Genomic DNA, 22,623 nt, shown 5'->3' with positions numbered 1-22,623 from the left:
TTTTTCGGCACCGTTGTGTTTTTTGATTTTGCTAGTGCAGTCTTCCCTTCCATGTCATCGAAGACTTCCAGCGGCTTCAAATGCTGTACTCTGTGCAACCGGACCATCTCAGGCACAGATGCCCATTCATGATGTATCCAGTGTCTTGGGCCCAACCATAGCCCGGCTTGTTGTGTCCTTTGTCTTCGTATGAAGAAAGAACTCAACTGGCTCGAGAAGCTCAGTCTGGTCCTTCGGCATCAACTTTGCCATCGAGGTCGACGTCAGCATCGAGGGACGCATAGACGTCGGGAGTGGAGGTAGGCATGGCTGCTGAGAGGCCACGGCACGCTGGGAGTAGCAAGGCATCGAGTGGGTCTCCACTCATGCACTTTCGTTTTATCCATCAGTATCTTTTCTCACTTTATTGCTCATAGCCCTCTAGTAGCACAGATCGAATTCTCAACCAGGTATTACTAGTATGCACAGACAAATCAGGTGGCGATGTATTATCTGACCAAATGGGAGGAACGGGATCTTACCTCCTCTGTCAGCAAGCAATCCAGATATGGATATGGGTGGCTTCCCAAAACATCTTCCTCAGAGCTGTTTACTTAGCTGGAAAGCAGAATGACCTGGCAGATAAGCGCAGCAGAGTACTTCAACCCCATGAATCTCAGTACCATCAGAGATAGACCTGTTTGCTTCTCCTCAGAACAACAAACTTCCTTAATTCTGTTCTAGGCTGTATGCTCCCAACCGCATAGCCCGAGATGCCTTTCTATTTCACTGGGGGAAGGTTCTTTACACTTTTCTCCCACTGCGTGGGCTATGCATAAAGGAATCCTGTGCATAAGGAATGGATCCTCAGAAGTTTAGCTGAAATTGGGTGGCGGAGCAGGTGAGGGGAAGAGGGGTTGGTGGTTGGTAGGCTAGGATTGGGGAGGGCAGACTTATACGGTCTGTACCAGAGCCGATGATGGGAGGCGGGACTGGTGGTTGGGAGGCGGGAAATACTGCTGGGCAGACTTATATGGTCTGTGCCCTGAAAAGTACAGGTACAAATTCAAGGTAAGGTATACACATATGAGTTTGTCTTGGGCAGACTGGATGGACCATGCAGGTCTTTTTCTGCCGTCATCTACTATGTTACTATGACTCTAATCAGGAAAATGCTTCTCAAACTTCGTCATGATTCTAGTTGCTCTTTACTGGCCTTTACAAATTTTGGTTCCTCTACTCCTAGAGTAGTCATCCAAGGAATCGTTCAGGTTGGATCCTTTCCCAACCCTCAGAACAAAGGATCCCTTCTCCCCAAGTAATATTCTTTTTATTTCCTTAATGCTTAATAACCCTCTTGACTATCATTATGCTAAATTATATGACATATTGATAGCAATTGCCATCAAAGCAGTCCTTTCTAACTGGAAAGATAATTCACAACTTACATAAGTACATAAGTAATGCCATACTGGGAAAAGACCAAGGGTCCATCGAGCCCAGCATCCTGTCCACGACAGCGGCCAATCCAGGCCAAGGGCACCTGGCAAGCTTCCCAAACGTACAAACATTCTATACATGTTATTCACTTCTGGCGGCATTTAGTATTACAAATTCACAAATTGAAGTTTCTCTGGCTCATAAATCACCATTCTCTACACATGTAGATAAAATATGGAAACCTATCAAACTTTACCTTTCTTCTCAGTATTCTTTTTGAACAATGTGTACCCACATTTTTGCAACCGCGTAATTACTTAATTCTTTCATCTTTCTGTTCTTTTACTTATATATACAACACTTTTTCTTCTCTTTCTTATTTTGTTACTTTTCTTTATTCCTTATATTTATCATGTACTCTAAAGTCACCTTTATGTACAAATATTTGAATTGTATGATTATATTGTAGTTCAATTAATCATATATCATCTTTCATGCAATATGTATTCTAAAGTCTATTAAACTAATAGAATACTGTTATTAATATATCAGTTGAGAACCATATTTTTATATTTTCTGATATGTTTGAAAATCCAATAAAATGTCTTGAATTAAAAAAAAAAAAAAGAAACTAATGCCAACCATATGGTCTCCATGTTATGACGGGAGGTCTCAACAACAATAGTTGTTTCAAGTACCGGCAAAGTCTCTAACAGTTTTGCAGTGGGAAAAAACATCCATTCCTTTGCTCACTGAAGCAATCACTTGTGTCCCCGCCAATGAAGGAGACTGCTTCCGTGGAGGAGGCAGCACTAACTCAAGTTGGGCAGGAACTCTCTTGCCTAGCCTGACAGCAAGGTCCATTCCCGACTGCCACTGATCTCAATGCTCCAACCAACTACGTTATAGTTGGCTGATTCAATGGAGGGATTCCATAGGATGCACTCAGTTTTTCTGTGCCTTTTCACCATGTTTCAGCAGGAAAATGAAGAAAAAAATACAAGTACATTTTTCAGCTAGAGGAACTCAAGTAGAGGCATCCTATACTGCCAGTGTCATCATGTGGATGGTATTTTAATTCAAGAACGCATGGAACAAGTGTAGTGGATCTCTGAGGGAAAGAAAAGTATTGTAGAGCTTACAGTAGTAGTTGGTGTTGAACACAGACTGGGTAGGCCCTATAGTCTCTACTGTCATTTTCTGTGTTTGGGTGTTCTGTTTGATAAATGGATTAAATACACAACATTGTATAAATACGCAAGACATGTTTTCCTTTCTGCATTCAAATGATGTTGTTTCTTTATACTAATTTAGTTATCTTTTGTTGTTTAGTTTCTCTCCATTCACTGCCATTACAAAGTGAACAAGAAGAGGTCATTGACGATGATGTAGTCGATTTACGGCAGTTCACACCATTAGGTGGAGTATACTATTTTGATCTGCTGAAGCTCCCGCCTCAGAGAAAACAACTAAAGGAATGGTCCATCCTGCAAGTAGGTTGAATAATACCTTATGGAGAATTTCATAGAGAAACTATATTATTGTAATATTGTCTACTAAGGCTGTGTAAAATTAACGCTATGAGGCTTCTCTGTAACGCTCATTGATCTGACCACATTTCTCCTCTTCTTAAATCGCAGTACTGGCTTCTGATAGAACAACGGGTCACTTTCAAAGTTTTTATGCTTACTTTTAAGGCCCTTTGTATTTGTGTCCCTCTCTACCTCTCATCCCTCACTATCCCCTTCTGTCCAGTCCTCTTCCTTTGCTTGCTTAATGACCACCCCCTTGTTCTTCCTAACCTGAAACAAGCTATTTTAGAATCTACAAGACATTGAACGTTCTATTTTGTAGCACCAGCCCTTTGGTGGAATTCTCTGCCCTTCACTATCAGAGCAGAATCATCCCTACAAAATTTCAAACCTCTACTTAAATCCTGATTTTTTGACAAGCCTTTCCCACAACTTGAACAGAGTGTTTCAATGTCTTACTGTGTATAAATCCACATTTCTATTGGTTTGTTGTCTCGTCTGTCTTTACTTTTGTTCTTTCCTATATAAATTGTAGAGCCACTTCTGTTATATGTTTTATTTTTAACTTTTTACACTGCTTGGAGCTATATGTTAGCAAAGGCAGTATAGCAAGTCTGAATGAATGAATGACTAAATAAAATATTCAGCTTTCTACACATGTGCATTGTAAACAGTAGCAGAATATGATTTATTATTGTTGACTTCTGGCAAGGCTGATGTTTGACACGCTGGGGCCAAGGGCAGAAATTAAGGAGGGGGGTACCCCGATCCCCTCTTCCCTCCTGCTTCCCCCCTCCACCAACCCACCTCTACCACCACACACAATACATTACTACTACTATTCAGGAAATAGACAAACCAGAACAGTATCAAATTACAGGTGAAGCCCTAGACTTGCTGTGCTTATTCTTAGTGGATAGATCATTTAAAGTTCACTAAAGTAATGTGTTTTCTTCACCTCACCAACTACCCCCTTGGGTTCTCTAGGATTCTCTTGGTCCATTACTATTTAAATATTTTCTTGGCTTCACTTGTTCAGTCTTTAGGTCTTTTCTTGTTTATGTATGTAGTTTAAATTCAGCTCCTGGCTGTGGTTGATTCCATATCACCTGAATTATTCTCATCACTTTCTGCAAAACTTAATACTGTTGCCACTTGGTTTGCTGATAATGGTCTCCTGTAAAGATTGAGGGCATCCTTTTTTCATGGAACACAACTCAAAGATGCAGCAGTCTCACTTTTGGTCCAGGGTTTTCATGTCAAGGTTCTGGGAATTACTCTTGACAGCCAATTTAAATTCCATAAACATATGTCAAACTGTATAAAAAATCATTTTATACCCCAAAGCAATTATGTGCCATACATCAATTGCTCTGTGTTCCATCTTCTGATTCACTCCGTAGTAATATTGTGCCTTGACTATTGCATTTCCTTGTACCTGGGTTGCCAAACTCTCAAATTAGGTGCCTTTAGCTAGTACAGAATACTTCAGTGAAACTGCTTTATGGTACCAAAAAATGACAGGGTCACCCCTCTTCTTGTAGAGGAACATTGGTTCCCTATCAGCTATCACTTCCCTTTCAAAATTCTTATATTGGCTGATCAAGTTTCTTATTCTAGTTTACTATTATTCTTATTTAATCTTGTCTTATACCATATAAACCATTCTGTACTCTTCGTAAAGCTCAACAAAACCTCCTGCTTATTTCCACTCATCAATAGATATGGTGTGACTTGGCATAGTTGTTAGTTGTTCAGTATAGCAGGACCCACCATGGAATCACCTTCCAACCTGCATTCAGAAAGAGCAATCTTATGTGACGTTTAAAAAGCTCTGAAGACATATTACTTTTCTTTGGCATTTCTACCTAAGTACAGTATTATGATCTTAATCATCTCACATAGTGGGGGGTTTCCCCTTTGGCCAGTCCACTTTCCTCGTCTCCTCTTTTCATCCTGTTTGTTTGTACGCTGGTGGCAGCATTCTAAACTTCACTTTCTACTCTGTGTCTTGTCTGATTGTCTTTTCACCTCCTTCCCCTCTTTCTGTGTCTTATCTTGAATATAAACTATTATTAAATTCATTACATCAGAGTATTTATATCATTTACTCCTGTAACCTAGGCTTCCTTTGCCTCTTGCCTTCATTCCCCTACTTGATTACTAAATTATTTAATTGTATACTGCCTAGATAATTCTATTTTTAGGGCACTATATCAGATTAATAAGCCATAAATCCTTTCTTTAAAGTATAAAATATCAGGAATTTGAACAAATCATTTAGGGGTACAGTGGTGGATCTTCCTTATTTTGCAGAGGCAAAAATCTTCAGTTAGTTTAGAGAACTCCAGCTTGTGACAAATTTCTTGCTCAATTTAAGTCTCATCCAAATCTTGTTGGATGCAGATCCCTAATCTCTATCTCTGGTTGTGTTTTAACATGTGGGTCACTTGTGCCTGTGCAGAACTGTTAACCCACTCACCATGTACCCTTGAACTATTGGAGAGAGGCTGTTGCAGACTAGCATTTAGCCACAGACACCAAAGAAATTATTGTGTGTACCCCCATCTCCACCAGCACAACTAATTGGAGGATTGGTTACATTTTTTTTTCTTACATTTGTACCCCGCGCTTTCCCACTCATGGCAGGCTCAATGCGGCTATGAAAGGCAATGAAAGGCAGAAGCTAAATCTATATAAATGAATAATTTCATTTAGAGGCTTATTTTCAAAGCACATAGACTTACAAAGTTACATACAGTAGGTTAGTATGAAGCTCATTTTCAAAAGAGAAAAACTTCCCAAAAGTGGCATAAATCTGCATGTGGATGTTTTTCTCACAAAAACATCCAAATTGGTATTTTCAAAATCAATCTTTAGACGTTCTTCTATGAAGTCCGTCAGAAGCACCTTCAAATCACAAGGGGCGTGTTAAGGGTGAGATCTGGACGTTCCTAACACTTGGACATTTTTTAGCCATAATGGAACAAAACAAAACCATCCAGGACTAAAGCTAAGATGTTTTGAGCTAGACTTGTTTTCATAATGAATAAGGCACAAAAGGGTGCGGAGGGAATCAGGTATGACCTCTCCTTACTCCCCCAGTGGTCACTAACCCCCTCCCATCTCCCAAAAATGTGATTTAAAACATTACTTGCTAGCCTCAGATGTTAAACTCGGGTCCATTAGATCAGCATGCAGTCAAGTGGTGGGTGCAGTGTACTGCGGACAAGTGGACCCAGGTCCATAACTCCCCTTACCTATTATTATTAGCATTTGTATAGCGCTACCAGACGCACTCAGCGCTGAACACTTGTGATGGAAACTGTAAACCCTCTAAAACTTACTAAAAACCCACTGTATCCACATATAGGTGCCCCCTTCATCTGTAAGGGCTACGGTAGTGGTGTACAGTTAGGGATAGCGGGTTTTGGGGGATCAGCAGACAAGACAAGGGAGTAACGGTAATGAGTGTACCTGGGAGCATTTTGTGAAGTCCACTACAGTGTTCCCTAGGGTGCCCTATTGCTTTCCTTGGATGTCTGGGGGACCAGTCTACTAAAAAAAAACTGGCTCCTCCTACATCCCAATGACTTGATTTTGTGCATTTTGCACTTGGCCGTTTTTTGTGTTTTTTTGAAAATGGACCAAAAAACCAAAATGTCCAAATCACAAAACCTTGTTCGAAACAGTATTCTCAAAAAAAAAAAAAAAAAAAAAGGTACACCTTCTTTTTTGAAATGACCTTCTTTCCTATTCGGATTTTTTGCAAAATGTCCAACGGCGGACTTAGACATCATATTGAAAATGTCCAACATCGGACTTGGACATCATATCGAAAATGTCCCTCTGTGTAACTTTGTAAGTCTGCGTACTTTGAAAATAAGCACCAAAGTTTATTTATACACCACTTTTCTAATTGTAAAGTGTTGTACAATGAAAGGCACAAAAGAGGAAAAATGCTACATGGGAGGCTGGCTACCAGGGGAGGGGAGAGGAAGGGGAGATGTAGACACAGGGGAAGAGGAGATGGGAGGCTGGGCATTGGGTTGGGTGGCGTAGGGAAATGAAATGTAGATGCCGGACTACAGGGAAAATGGAGAATAAAGTCTTGAGGCACATGGCTGAAGGTTTACCTAGAATGGTTGATGCTCATGGGTCAGCCCTTACTCTGACACAGCCAATCACTCACTTCCCCATTCTTCTTCCCTCTCAGTCCTCATCTTGACACTCCCACTCCCTTTTTTTCCCCACTGTCCCTCCCTCCGTCTCCACTCCAACACAGCCACTCGCTGCGCTCCTGCTGAATCCTCATCTGATACAGCCACTTGCTCTTTCCCTCTCCTACTACTACTATTTAGCATTTCTATAGCGCTATAAGGCATACACAGCGCTACACAAACATAGAAGAAAGATAATCCCTGCTCAAAGAGCTTACAATCTAATAGATAAAAAATAAAGTAATCAAATCAATTAATGTGTGCAGGAAGGAGGGTAGGTGGTGGCAAGTGGTTACGAGTCAAAAGCAATGTTAAAGAGGTGGGCTTTCAGTCTAGATTTAAAGGTGGCCAAGGATGGGGCAAGACGTAGGGGCTCAAGAAGTTTATTCCAGGCGTAGGGTGCAGCGAGACAGAAGGCGCGAAGTCTGGAGTTGGCAGTAGTGGAGAAGGGAACAGATAAGAAGGATTTATCCATGGAGCGGAGTGCACGGGAAGGGGTGTAGGGGTGCAACCCTGCTGTTGTAGCTTGTATTTCAACCCTTTCAGATCAAACATCGAAACAATGTTGCATTTTATTTAAAAAAATTTACCTCAATATTAATAGGGTTATTATTAATCGCTATATCCCCTGAATTAGGGTCCAATGCAGTTTATAAATTAAGAACAGTTACATTAAAATAACATTTTCAAAAAAGCCACACAGTATTTAAAAAAAAAAAAATCAAAATCTACCAAACAAATAACTTTTCAGTTTTCTTCAAAAAACATATTCATTCGTTTCAGTTCTAATACCAGACGGAAAAGAGTTCAAAAAAGGAATTACCATAGATGATAACATAGTACTTGCTATCTTAAAAACCACACACCTTCAAAAGGAAGAGAATGAAGAATAAAAACTATGCAATTAAGCCAAAAACCAAGTTAATGGTGCAAACATTCACATTTATCAACATTCCGAGGCAACTCCACGAAGGACCTGAAACATCAGACAAGCCGATTTAAGTAAAATTCTTCCTTGAACAGGAAGCCAGTGCAAATTAGCTATGTGAAAGGAAATACTTTCAAACTTTCTAAGTTTGAATATTAATCTGGCAGAAGTGTTCTGGATCAAGATGTTACAATAATCAAGGTGAGGTAGAATTAGTAATTGTACCAACAAAGCAAAAACCTTTTTGATCAAAATAAGGACGCACTAGTCATAATGGTCTCAGGCTCAGCTTAAAGAATGTTTTTCTCAATAATCAGTTTATTTGTGGTTCAAAAGACAAACTTCCTAATATTCAGTGCTATTTAACCAGCCAGAACGGCTGCTGACTGGTTAAATAGTGCTTAACCGGCTAGCCGCTGTATTGTGTTGACATTGTAACTAGTATACTATAGTCCAAACAAAAAAAACAGCACCACGGGCCTTTAAAAATGGAACACAGTTCTTTAATGAATGAGCCTTGACAAAAAGACCCTACACGGGCCGTGTTTCGGTGACTAGCACCTGCGTCAGGGGTCACAGTGATGACGTGGAAAACTTGGGGAATAACTCGAATATATTCCTCTACAATATATTATTCCCCCACGTCTCATGTAGTAAAAGCTACAAAGCACCAAGGCACTTTCACTTTCTGTATCCAAATGTTCCCTCTCTTTTGTTATATCCAAGTAACTAGTATACTATGCCATATTTTGTATTGCTATTTGAATATTTTTACTGCTGTGATTGTTTATTGCTTATGTTTGATTTATTCTTACTGTACACCGCCTTGAGTGAATTCCTTCAAAAAACCGGTAAATAAATCCTAATAATTAAATGTTAGGTATCATTCAAGAATATACGCACAGAAGGGGAAATAACTTTTTTGCCCTATCATAAGTCGAGGCAGGACTTAGAAGTTGTCCTTATTTATAGACCCATTGGTAAGTTTATCAGACAAACCAAAAATTACTAATGAAATAAAAGGGTGATTCTATAACTAGGTACTAATGGGTACATGCCCCTTTGTGCACATAAGTGCAGAGAAAGCGAAGTTTCTCACCTGTAGCAGCTGTTTGAGGACAGCAGGACATACTCACAGAAATAGGTGATGGCGTCTGATGGAGCCCGGCATGGGAAAGCTCCCCAGCTTCTTTTCCAGCAGCTTTTGGAAACACCACTGCATATGCAACACACCTTCTCCCCCACTGTTGCCGCATGGGACCAGGCTGTCTATTAGAAAGCTAATGGAATACAACTAGGGGAAGTGGCTGGGATGTGTGACCTTCTGTCTTTGGAGAACACTTGCTACAGGTGAATAACTTTGCGTTCTCTGAGGACAAGCAGAACATATTCACATAGATGGGAATCCCTAGGTACCAGGCTGTTCCAAAGAAAAAGGAAATAAATTTACATTCCACAACAGGCTAAGGCCTAGAACTTTCACTTTTTGTTATTTTTTTTTTTTAACTTAATACATGTTTTTGAACATCCTCATACAGAAACAAAATGGGCCTAGGGGGAGTGGAATTGCATTCTAGACCCCAAATAAATTCTGTAGGACTGATTGACCAAACCAACTATTGTATCAGGAATCTTACTCGAAACAAAAGTCAGATGTGAATGTGTGGATTGAAGATCATGTTGCTGCTCTTCAAATCTTCTGAATGGGGCATGCTTAGCACCAGTTCTATAATGGCTTAAGGGTGCGTCTAACCCTTTATATAATATTAGTGAAAAGCCACATTGGTATGCTAAACGTTAGGTGCGCCTACTTATGAAAGGTCGATGGCTGATAACTGATAATATTCTATAAGTTGTGCACATCAGTTGCAACCCACCCATGACAGGCCCATGCTCCACCCATGTGTTTGCCCCCGACAGTTGCACGCCTAGCACTAATATGCATAACTTCCAATTAGTGGCGCTAATCACAGGCATAAGCACTACTACCCTATAAACTAGGCACCCTGTTGGTGTCCAAATTTAGGTGCCAGCTTATACAATTGCCAGTAATGTAAATATCTCCCCCTAAAGAAACATTGTAAACAGCTTTCAGAAATAACAAATTAAATAGTATAATTTCATTTTAAGAGCATCCTATTTCATCATAGGGATATTTTAACCATTTTGTCATAAAATTATTTTAAAAACATGTTATTCTTCTAGTACAAGTTCGTTTGTACTCAAAAGTGATTTAGAATGTTTAAAGATGAAAAATGTTAACATTTTAATTTTCCTAGGATTTTTTCAAAAATTTTTTTATATACAAGCTGTTGTAATTATTTTCAGTTGCTTGAAGGTGGATTACAAACATTTCCATATCCTATGGAAACATTACAAACAACCACACCTAGATATGAAAAGGAGGGTGAAATTATTACATTTCCACTTGTTGGAGTATCTTTTAAACTTCCTGAGGATGTGATATTTTTTGAGGAACCCCAGGTTGCAAGATGGGATCCTAAAGGTACAGTAATCGTAATCCATTTTCACAAGTAATTTGTAGTACTGATTTAGGGTCTTTTCTTATCAAGCCGTGCTAACAGTTCCCGCGTGGCAATGCTGACAAAGCCCAGAGAATGGGCTTTGTTGGCACTGCCACACCAGGGACCACTAGCGCGGCTTGATAAGAGGCCCTTAGCTTTTTCTGATATTAATTTCACTGATTGAGTAAATGTTTTTAAAAAATCAATAGAAAAGTATTCCATTCATATTTAAAGGAACATAAGAACAGCTATACTGGGTCAGACCAATGGTCTATCTTTCCCAGTATCCTGTTTTCCAAACAGTGGCCAAGCCAGGCCACAAGTATCTGGCAGAAACCCAATTAGCAGCAACATTCCATGCTACCAATCCCTGGGAGTGAGGTTCTGGAAGCCAAATTTAGGCTCTTAGATAGAAAACTGAAATCCAGATCCTCCAGGTTATCATTTTCAGAGATGCTCTCCATTCCACACACAGGACCCAAAAGGCAGGCAGAGCTCTGAAGTCTCAATGCGTGGTTGAGACGATAGTACAGGGATGAGGGATTTAGATTTGTTAGCAACTGGGTGACATTCTGACAGTAGAAAAATATACTGCATGACTGATCAATTAATGTTGAGTTTGTGATTTTGCATGCCATGATTTCAATCGTAGGGAATATATGTTCAGCTATGGTTTCTACTGTAAAGAAGAATTTATAAATTAAGGTGACCCTCCTTTCTTTTTAGTTCTGTTGTGTTATTTTATAACCCAATGGGCATAAGTCAAGCAGTACTGGGTCGTCTCGCATTTGCAGACATGTTTCTGTTATGAATAGTATACCTAATTGCCTGGTTTCAATCCAGTCTCTAATTATGTTTGACTTATTAACCACTGATCTTGCATTTATATAACCTATAGGAATAAGTACATATGTATCAATGTTGATGTTGGAGTACTTAACAGTCTATAAATAAATATCTGTGCATTCTATCTTTTTTGATGTTGTGGCCATTGTGATTGTTATCTGTGCTTATCTTTTGGTATTAGGTAGGGTATTGATCTCTACTTTGTTTTGTTTTTTATAATTTGGTCTTTCCAGTTGGGGGGGGGGGAAGGGGGGAAACAACATCTTGCTGTGATAAGTATGAGGATTTTGTTCCATTCATTGATTGAGGTGGCTTGTAACTGCGTTATCATCCATAGTATCATGCAGTAGAAAAACCATGACCGCTATTAAATGGACTTGGAAAAATTCCGCATTTTTAGGTATAACTTGTCTGGAATGTTTTTACGTTTGGGGAGCGTGCCAGGTGCCCTTGACCTGGATTGGCCACTGTCGGTGACAGGATGCTGGGCTAGATGGACCTTTGGTCTTTCCCAGTATGGCACTACTTATGTACTTATGTACATGATCTAATATTGGCCATAATGGGATATATTTTGGGACTTGTGGTACAGTGGTGGTAATTAGGAGTTAATTGCTGGAGCCACCAGTGGTCTACCCAAGTTGCTTAGTAAGCTTGACTTTAGTTTACGGTTTCTTCCTAATGCACAATGGTGCAAATTGTGTTTTATAAAGACTGAGACAGAACATGCTTCAAAAAACTTGTAACAGGAATCCGATCTATTGTATCTAGGGCCTCCAAGGTCAATCGGAGCAGGACACAGAGACCATGAAAAAGAGTGTTTGCCTCTCTGTTATTAGGTAGGATTTCTTTTTCAAGCTGCCATTCTTCCATAGTGAGTCGTGCAGCTGTGAAGGGAGATTTTAGAGCGGGCGACAGGCCACATTGTATCTGTCATTGTTCATAGATTTGACAAGTTCCTTAGTTTACTGTTTGGAGGAAGGTTACAAATGCAGACAGTTCTCTTTTTCAAATTGCCAGCTTGGAATTACTGCAGGTAGTGGAGGGGGAGGATTATTGCAGGTAATGGAGAGGGGAGGGGGGAGGTGAACTGAGTAGGACAGGTATTTGTGAGACAAAGGAGAATAATTGACCTTAAGCACTTCTTGGAATGCAGCTAGGAGTAAAGCTACCACATTGCGTGTTTTAAACCTCCACAAAACTTAAATCTTGATAGATACATTTAGATATCTTTATTCATCTCAGTGTTGCTTCAATTTACGGTTTAGCTCTTTTTCTAAATACACTTATAATTCAAACTTTTGGTAATAGTTTGTCTTATAGCATATAACACGTTGGATGGTGAAATAAAGATAGGTGTTATATGCTATAAGACAAAATTATGAAAGAAAGATAAAGTTAAAATATTATTATTATTATTAACATTTGTATAATGCTACCAGACTCACGCAGCGCTGAACACCTGACACACATAAAAATGGAGGTTTTTAGCCAGTGAAGAGTTGACGTCCAGCAAGTTATAAGAAAACATATTAATGAGGGAGGACACACAGAGGCTTTTTTCTTCCAAAAAATGAAACAATTAAAAAGTTAAAAAAAAAAATAAGAATAAAAAAATTTGTAAATTGAATTTGGGAAAACAGACGTTACCACAATTTAGTCACCACATAGATGTTTATGAAACACAAGATTTAACAACAATAATAGATGATGAAAGAGGATGGCTAATGTTGAAGATATTACTGATCTTCCAAATTGCAGTCCAGTAGGGTTGCAAAATTGAACATTCATAAATCACGTGTAGTAGAATTCCAGTACATGTGTTGCAGTGTCAACAAAGATTCGTGGGAAGTAAACCAGTGGCATGACGTTTTCTATGTGTTCATACAGCTCTGTGGTAGAGGAAGATCATTGATTGAAACATATTGGCTGAGAAAAGCGGTTTAAGGGTTTTGTTGGGATTGTGATGGAGGCCATAGTGTGTGGTTAGGTTTGTAGTGGTGTAAAAGTAGGATTTTGTAAATTGATGAGACTACATGACCTGTAGATAGTAGAGATGCTGCCAGAGTAATTATAGATGAGGATTGGTTTTTAAATATATTGGACACTTTCAATTTTGTTTTAAACGACATAATTGTAACCAATTAAAAAATTGTTTAGATGTAAGCAAAAAGCGAGATTGTAAGGAGGTATTTTATTTTATTTATTTATTTTTGTTACATTTGTACCCTGTGCTTTCCCACTCATGGCAGGCTCAATGTGGCAGGCAATGGAGGGTTAAGTGACTTGCCCAGAGTCTCAAGGAGCTGCCTGTGCCGGGAATCGAACTCAGTTCCTCAGGACCAAAGTCCACCACCCTAACCACTAGAGAATGTCTTTAGTTGCTACATCATATACTTCTTCCAATGTCCAAATGTCTTTGTTGGCCCATGGGCTCCCCCCCCCCCCAAAAAAAAGGTGTGTTGATTTTAAATTAGAAACAGAGAAACATGACAGCAGATAAGGGCCAAATGGCCCATCCAGTCTGCTCATCCTCAGTAACCCTTAACGCCTCCTTTTCCTAAGAGATCCCACATGCCTGTCCCATGCTTTCTTAATTTCTGACACAGTTCTTGTCTCCATGACTTCCACTGGGAGGCCATTCCATGCATCCACCAAATTTATGATTGTACCATATCGATACATTCAATAAACAATTTCAAGGGTGTTCCAAATTTTGGTCAAATTCTTGAAGACATGAATGAACATTTTTCAAAACGTAAATCTTGATAGATACATTTACATATCTTTATTCATCTCAGAGTTTTGCTTCATTTTATTGTTTAGCTCTTTTTGTAAATGCACTTAAACAGTCTTATTTAAGTCAGAAACATTGCTTTCTTTGAGACTGTTATATCTTCTTCTCCAGATTATTGGGGTTTATGAAGATCTTTGATTTATTAGGCCAAAGCAGATTTTTGTATTAAAGTTATGGAACTTTCTAGCTATTCATATATCAAAAAGCCAGTTTGTTTTGGGGTGTATTAATTTTGCAGACAGTGCTCGATGAGGGTCCGAGTCCCTTTGAAGTAGGAAAGCTGAGATTCTCTGACAGACATATAGTCATTTATTTATTTATTTATTGCATTTGTATCCCACATTTTCCCACCTTTTTACGGGCTCAGTGTGGCTTACAATACATTATGAATGATGGAATTACAATTTGTTAGCATTCGGTTATGGATTACATTTTGAAGAGTTATACGAGACAAATCAAATGTCGTTAAGGAATATAGCAATGGAAAAGAACAGTGAAACATTGGAAGGAAACAAGGGAAACTAAAGGGCAATATATAATAACAAGAAAACATATGGTATACATTCCTCTGTGGGTAAAGGTATGAGTGTGGTGAGATTTCAGGGGATAAGGATTCAGAAGTGGATGTATTGATGCATTACTGAACAGTGAGTGTGGACTTTATGTGTTTTGGTTCTTTCCGTAGATTTTAGCAAAAAGATGTGTCTTCAATAATTTGCGGAAGGTGGTTTGTTCGTAGATCGTTTTCAGGTTGCGCGGCAGTGTGTTCCAGAACTGCGTGCTCATGTAAGAAAAGGTTGACGCGTGCAGCGCTTTGTATTTCAAGCCCTTGCAGTTAGGGAAGTGGAGGTTGAGGAAAGTTCGGGATGACCTTTTAGCGTTTCTGGGTGGCAGGTCTATTAAATCAGAAATGTATGCAGGGGCTTCACCGTGAATGATTTTGTGGACTAATGTGCATACTTTAAAAGTAATGCGTTCCTTGAGTGGGAGCCAGTGTAGTTTCTCTCGTAAGGGTTTTGCACTTTCATATTTCATTCAGTACAACTGTTTATTCTAGTTATATGTTGTTGTTTTTTTTACCTTGAAACAAGGTAAAATCGTTTTAAAGTCCATTATCTGATATCTAGGAGGTACTTCTGTTCATGAGAGACACCGATTTAAAGACTGTATTTCACTTCTGTGAGATTATTTGGGAGTTTAATTGAGGGAGAGCTTCAGCAAGATATTGGAAATGTAGTGATAATATAGGTTAAAGATATGAATGTCAATTCACGGAATTGCAGTTATGGTTTCATCATTATGCGTTTCCTGAATCCTGATATTTTTTGATGATCCAATTGTTGCAGATGCAGGTCACGGGAGGCTTTTTCTTTTATTGTTGTTGTAGATCCAGCTCAATCACAAGGAAAGAGAGGTTGCTTGTTTGTAGAGTGCAGGGAGACAAAAAGTTGCTTTTATCCTATCAAAACAATGAAATTAAACTATGTGAAGGAAATAAAACTCAAAATAAACTCAAGACCAGTAACCCGACATATACTGAGCAGATCTATGTAAGAATTTGAGCAGTAAATAAACAAATAGTGTATTATTTAGCCTGAGTTGTGGGAGCCCATAGCCTGACACGTAGCATTTAGTGCATACTAATTCTGTTAGTGTGTGCAAAGTTTTAGTACAAGAGCACCTAGAATTAACTAAAGAAAAGCAATCTTATCTCATAAGTATTTGTTTTACAAAATATTGTATTGCTTGTTCTAAGTAAAGGACCTCTAAAATAAATGTGTATGATTTTAATATCCCACTCTTATATTTTTCTCCTAAGGTAAAAATTGGAGGACAGATTACATAACCAACAAAACTTACTACATTGAAGATAAAAAGATTTCATTCAAGATGAATTCTTTCTATACATTTACACTATTTCAGAATGCTCATATTAATATGCCTTACCTCTCATGGGAGCTAAGACCAGAGGGAATGAATGCAGCTATGTTTACCATCACTTCAGCTTTTACTGATTTCCAATTAGAAATTAAGGTAAATATACTGTAACTATGCATACTAAACCCAAACCTTTGCTATAGCTAATACCAAATACATTTTGGATACATTGTACCAGGTCTATAAATATTTTTAACATGAACTTTTGGTGACATCACCCTTCTGCATGGTAACTTAACAGCTGGCCTCTGGATAGCCTATGCATCCCCTCCCTACCAGTGGTGAATTAGTAAATAAATTCTGATCTCAAATGAAGTGGGTGGTAGTGGTTAGAGAACCCTGGGCTGGAAGGCTCTGACTCAAAGTAGCCGGAAGAGATGCATATGCTATGAAGGCTGTGAGACTAAGGGGCTCCTTTTCAAAGCAGTTAGTAACCTATGGAACTTTGTAAGTCTAAGTGCTTTGAAAATAGGCCTCTTGTAGCTGGAAGAGATGCATATGCTGTGAGAGACGATCCCGAGCAGGTGGAGGGAGGTATGGGCCTTGCTAGTAAGGATTCACTTCCATGTCGGGTGAAATGCAACAGAGTTTCCTTGAGATCAAGAGAGAGCTGTAGACAGTACTCAAGAGTTGTGTTCTGAAATTGTGGAGTAGGTCAGAGTGTGGAAGAACTTAAAAAATGAACAGAGGAGCATGATGATACTTTGAATGGCCTCCAGGGGCAGCTGCATGAGGTGGAAAAAGCTCAAAGTGAGTTATCGGACAGTGTTGAGTAGAGAACTGGGCTCAGTGTAGTAATCTGAGACTGTGAGAGGTTCCAGAGAGGGATGAGAAATATGATTATAAAGCCCCAGTACTGCAAATCTGCAAAATGATGCTGGTGGCAGCAGCAAATATCAAGAGGACCAGTTTGAACTTGCAGACAGAGCACACAAGGCTCTGGGACTACAGTGGTAAGTAAGACCAGAGATGATTGCCTTGTTTCACGAATACAGGGCAAAGGAGGTTATTTTTCAAGCAGTGAGAAAGCTAGGCCAAATCAGATGACAGAACTGTCCGATAGACCAATAATCTGATCGCTCGAGGATCTTGTTGCAAAAAAGAAGAGAGTTCCAGGAGATTAACTAGTACTTAAGGGTGGAAAAAGTGAAATATTACTTACTCTACCCATCTGATCTGCAGTGTACAGTTCATGATATTACTATCAAGGCAAGAACAGTGGAAAAAGCCAACAGGGGATTAATGAGAGTATGATGGATGAACTTGTCACAAGCTGATGGCAAAAGAGAGAATGCTGCGGGATGCTGCAGTGGCAATGTTCCAGAAATGGTGGCAAGTGGCTCCAACAGCATATGGAAGGACTGCTGGCGGAGAAGGCCCAAGTGGGGACTGAGTATAAGGTCCTACATCAGGGCTACATAAGTATTGCCACAATGGGGCAGACCAAAGGTCCATCAAGCCCAGCATCCTGTTTCCAACAGTGGCCATTCCAGGTCACAAATACCTGGCAAGAACCCAAAAAAGTTCAATATATTTTATGCTGCTTATCCCAGAAATAAGCAGTGGATTTTCCCCAAGTCATTTTAATAGTGGTCTATGGACTTTTCCTTTAGGAAGCAGTCCAAACCTTTTTTAAACGCCAATAAGCTAACCACCTTTACCACATTATCTGGCAACAAGTTCCAGAGTTTAATTACACGTTGAGTAAAGACGAACTTTCTCAAATTAGTTTTAATTTTTTTACTTTGTAGCTTCATCGCATGCCCCCTAGTCCTAGTATTTTTGGAAAGAGTAAACAAACGATTCACATCTACTGTTGCACTCCACTTATTATTTTATAGACCTCTATTATATCTCTCCTCATCCTTCTTTTCTCCAAGGTGAAGAACCCTAGCCACTTCAGCCTTTCCTCATAGGGAACTCGTCCCATTCCCTTTATCATTTTCTTTGCCCTTCTCTGTACATAAGTACATAAGCATCGCCATGCTGGGACAGACCAAAGGTCCATCGAGCCCAGCACCCTGTCACCGACAGCAGCAAAAAGAACAAGCAATTTGTCCTGCCCATCCTAGAAATACTGTATTCCCTCGTCCTTTCAATAACATTCTATGGCTTTTTCCTCCAGGAAGCCGGCCAACCCTTTTTTGAAGTCCGCTAAGTTAACAGCCTTAACCACCTTTTCCGTCAGCGAATTCCAGAGTTTAACTACGCATTGAGTGAAGAAAAATTTCCTCCGATTCGTTTTAAATTTACCACACTGCAGCTTCATCACATGCCCCCTTGTCCTAATATTTTTGGAAAGCGTAAACAGACGCTCCACATCGACCCGTTCCATTCCACTCATTATCTTATAGACCTCTATCATATCTCCCCTCAGCTGCCTTTTCTCCAAGCTGAAGAGCCCCAGCCTCTTCAGCCTATCCTGATAGGGAACCCGTCCCATCCCCTGTATCAACTTTGTCGCCCTTCTCTGCACCTTTTCCAATTCCACTATAAGAGGCATATTTTCAAAGCACTTAGCCTTCCAAAGTTCCCTTCCAAAGTTCCATAGGTTTCTAAGGAACTTTGGAAGGCTAAGTGCTTTGAAAATATAATATGTCTTTTTTGAGGTGCGGCAACCAGAATTGAACACAATACTCGAGATGCGGTCGCACCATGGAGCGGTACAACGGCAGAATAATATCCTTATTTTTGTTTTCAATCCCTTTCCTAATGATACCCAACATTCTATTTGCTTTCCTAGCTGCAGCAGCACATTGAGCAGAAGGTTTCAATGTATCATCATCAACGACGACACCTAGATCCCTTTCTTGGTCCGTGACTCCCAACACTGAACCTTGCATGACATCGTTATAGTTTGGTTTCCTCTTTCCCACATGCATCACTTTGCACTTGTTCACATTAAACGTCATCTGCCATTTAGACACCCAGTCTCCCAGTCTCGTAAGGTCCTCTTGTAGTTTTTCACAATCTTCCCGCGATTTGACTACTTTGAATAACTTTGTGTCATCGGCAAATTTGATTACCTTACTAGTTACCCCTATCTCTAGGTCATTTATGAATATGTTAAAAAGCAGAGGACTCAGCACCGATCCCTGAGGGACCCTGCTAACTACCGTTCTCCATTGCGAATATTGACCTTTTAGTCCTACTCTCTGTTTTCTTTCAACCAGTTTTTAATCTACAGTAAGACACTACCTCCGATCCCATGTCCCTCTAATTTCCTCTGTAGTCTTTCATGAGGGACCTTATCAAACGCCTTCTGAAAATCTAGATACACAATATCAACCAGCTCACCTTTGTCCACATGTTTGTTTACCCCTTCAAAGAAATGCAGCAGATTGGTGAGGCAAGACTTCCCTTTACTAAATCCATGTTGACTTTGTCCCATTAGTCCATGCTTTTGAACATGCTCTGTAATTTTGTTCTTGATTATAGTCTTTACCATTTTGCCCGACACCGACGTCAGACTCACCGGTCTATAATTTCCCGGGTCTCCTCTGGAACCTTTTTTAAATATCGGCATTTCATTGGCCACCCTCCAATCTTCCAGTACCATGCTCGATTTTAAGGATAAATTACAAATCAATAACAGTAGCTCTGCCAGCTCATTTTTTAGTTCTATCAGTACCCTAGGGTAAATACCATCCGGTCCAGGAGATTTGCTACTCTTCAGTTTGCAGAACTACTCTATTACGTCTTCCAGATTTCCAGATATTTCAATAAGATTTCCCGACTCTTCAGCTACGAATACCCTGTCCTGCACCGGTATCCCACCCAAATCTTCCTCGGTGAAGACCGAAGTAAAGAACTCATTTAGTTTTTCTGCTATTTCTTTGTCTTCCTTGATCACCCCTTTTACACCCTGGTCATCCAGTGGGCAAACCAATTCTTTTGCTGGTTTCCTGCGTTTAATGTATCTAAAAAAAATTTTACTATCAGATTTCACCTCTAACGCTATCTTTCTTTCAAAATCCCGCTTTCCTCAGCAATCCTACAGACCGTTCAAGACGCTTGGGTTATGCACTCCTACCAGCAGAGGGAGACTGAGAACACAAACTTCTTATACAAGTAGCCTGTGCAGACCTTCTACTAACCAGTATTTTCTCAGTCTCAGCAGAGGGTAGATGTGTGCAGCCTGTGCAGTGTACTCAGTCTGGTAGGCCCGTTTGGGGTTTCTAGGTTGGGTTGTAAATGTTAGAGAACCCACACTTGGATCTCTATTACAGGGTGTAAGTCCTAAGGTGCTTCTTATTCCCTATGGGGTGTCACACCCGGGTGGCCGGGTCCCTCCCCCTGTGTTCTTCCTCTGGAGGACTGCTTGACCTCGGCTACAGACCTCGTTCTGTACCCTTGAGGCATTTAGGCATCAGCAACGAGGTTTAAAAAAAAAAAGTTTTTAAAAGGTGGCTATTTTGGCCGTTCTTGTGGCAGTCCTGAGATAAAACGTCTTCAAGGGCGTTCTTGCCTTAGGCGGTTTTGCCTATTAGTCTGTCAGAGCACAAAGCAACTGTTTGTTTTTATTGTGTTCGCGGCCATGTCTAAGCTGGCGAGGTGTCGGTTTTGCACGAAGCGCGGCGTTGAAGTGAAAGGTGACCAATGTAAATTTTGTGGCGAGCCTACGTTGTCAGCGCTCTTGCCCCTCATGCTTTCCTCTGAGTCGGCGGAGGCGTTGGGCGGCGATTTGACCGCAAATTCCGGGCTGGCAACGGCGGGGCTGGTTTTGGCGGGAAATGCGGCCATTTTGGCTGCGTGTCCTGGGTCAGCCTTGACGGAGCCGTTGGGGCTTCAGCAGCATTGGGGGGGGGGGTCTGGTTTCCCTCCTGAATTTGTTTGGTCTCTGTATAATGCCTGGAGAGCTGGCCCCTCTCAGGCTGTTTGTTCCCTGGAGGCTGCTAGCTCAGTGGGAGTTAAGAGCCCATGGGTGGATATTTCAGAGCCTATGGAGATACTTTCTCTGCCTGGGTCGGAGGTTTGGAGTGACCCAGGAGAGGAGGATCTCTTAGATGAGTCTGAGGATCAGGATGAGCTAAGGCCTGGGGAAGATTCTTCAGTGGTTCGCATTTTTCATAAGGAGGAGTTGTTAGAGCTCATTGATCAGGTGATCTCTACTCTGAAGTTTGCTCCGGCGGCCACTCCCTCTGCGGAGGGACCCCAGGTAGATCCCTTGGTTAAGGGGATCCAGAGAGCCTCCCGTTCCTTTCCCCTGAATTCAGACATTAGACATGGTTTTTCAGGAATGGTCTGTGCCGGAGGCTGCTTGTAAGGTGTCTAGGGCTATGGTGCGGCTGTATCCCTTGCCTCCGGAAGATTTGGCCCTGCTGAAACCACCTACTGTGGGTGCGGTGGTTACGGCGGTTACTAACATAGTAACATAGTAGATTACGGCAGAAAAAGACCTGCACGGTCCATCCAGTCTGCCCAACAAGATAAACTCACATGTGCCATTTTTTGTGTATACCTTACCTTGTACCTGTCCTTTTCAGGGCACAGACCGTATAAGTCTGCCCAGCACTATCCCCGCCTCCCAACCACCAGCCCCACCTCCCAACACCGGCTCTGGCACAGACCGTATAAGTCTGCCCAGCACTATCCCCACCTCCCAACCACCAGCCCTGCCTTCCACCACCGGCTAAGCTTCTGGGGATCCCTTCCTTCTGAGCAGGATTCCTTTATGTTTATCCCACGCATGTTTGAATTCCGTTACCGTTTTCCTCTCCACCACCTCCCACGGGAGGGCATTCCAAGCATCCACCATTCTCCGTGAAAAAATACTTCCTGACATTTTTCTTGAGTCTGCCCCCCTTCAATCTCATTTCATGCCCTCTGGTTCTACCGCCTTCCGATCTCCGGAAAAGGTTCGTTTGTGGATTAATACCATTCAAATATTTGAACGTCTGTATCATACCACCCCTGTTTCTCCTTTCCTCCAGGGTATACAGTGGTGGAAATAAGTATTTGATCCCTTGCTGATTTTGTAAGTTTGCCCACTGACAAAGACATGAGCAGCCCATAATTGAAGGGTAGGTTATTGGTAACAGTGAGAGATAGCACATCACAAATTAAATCCGGAAAATCACATTGTGGAAAGTATATGACTTTATTTGCATTCTGCAGAGGGAAATAAGTATTTAATCCCTCTGGCAAACAAGACCTAATACTTGGTGGCAAAACCCTTGTTGGCAAGCACAGCGGTCAGACGTCTTCTGTAGTTGATGATGAGGTTTGCACACATGTCAGGAGGAATTTTGGTCCACTCCTCTTTGCAGATCATCTCTAAATCATTAAGAGTTCTGGGCTGTCGCTTGGCAACTCGCAGCTTCAGCTCCCTCCATAAGTTTTCAATGGGATTAAGGTCTGGTGACTGGCTAGGCCACTCCATGACCCTAATGTGCTTCTTCCTGAGCCACTCCTTTGT

At 40.8% G+C, this 22,623-nt stretch overlaps 1 protein-coding gene across 6 annotated transcripts in view; it reads left to right on the top strand.

The window, feature by feature from the left end:
• CASC1 (cancer susceptibility 1) overlaps positions 1–22,623 on the top strand; it is a 245,373-nt gene that overhangs the window by 188,795 nt on the left and 33,955 nt on the right. For all 6 annotated transcript variants that reach the window (XM_030213984.1, XM_030213982.1, XM_030213981.1 and 3 more), the window contains 3 exons: positions 2,752–2,912; positions 10,428–10,605; positions 16,087–16,301. In XM_030213984.1, coding sequence (XP_030069844.1) covers positions 2,752–2,912; positions 10,428–10,605; positions 16,087–16,301 — 554 coding nt within the window. The remainder of the gene's footprint in view (positions 1–2,751; positions 2,913–10,427; positions 10,606–16,086; positions 16,302–22,623) is intronic.

This window comes from Microcaecilia unicolor, chromosome 9 (genome assembly GCF_901765095.1).
Source record: "Microcaecilia unicolor chromosome 9, aMicUni1.1, whole genome shotgun sequence".
In the NCBI taxonomy this organism is placed as follows: Eukaryota; Metazoa; Chordata; class Amphibia; order Gymnophiona; family Siphonopidae; genus Microcaecilia; species Microcaecilia unicolor.
The sequence above is the reverse complement of the archived record's forward strand: the minus strand, read 5'-3'. Positions and strand labels throughout refer to the sequence as shown.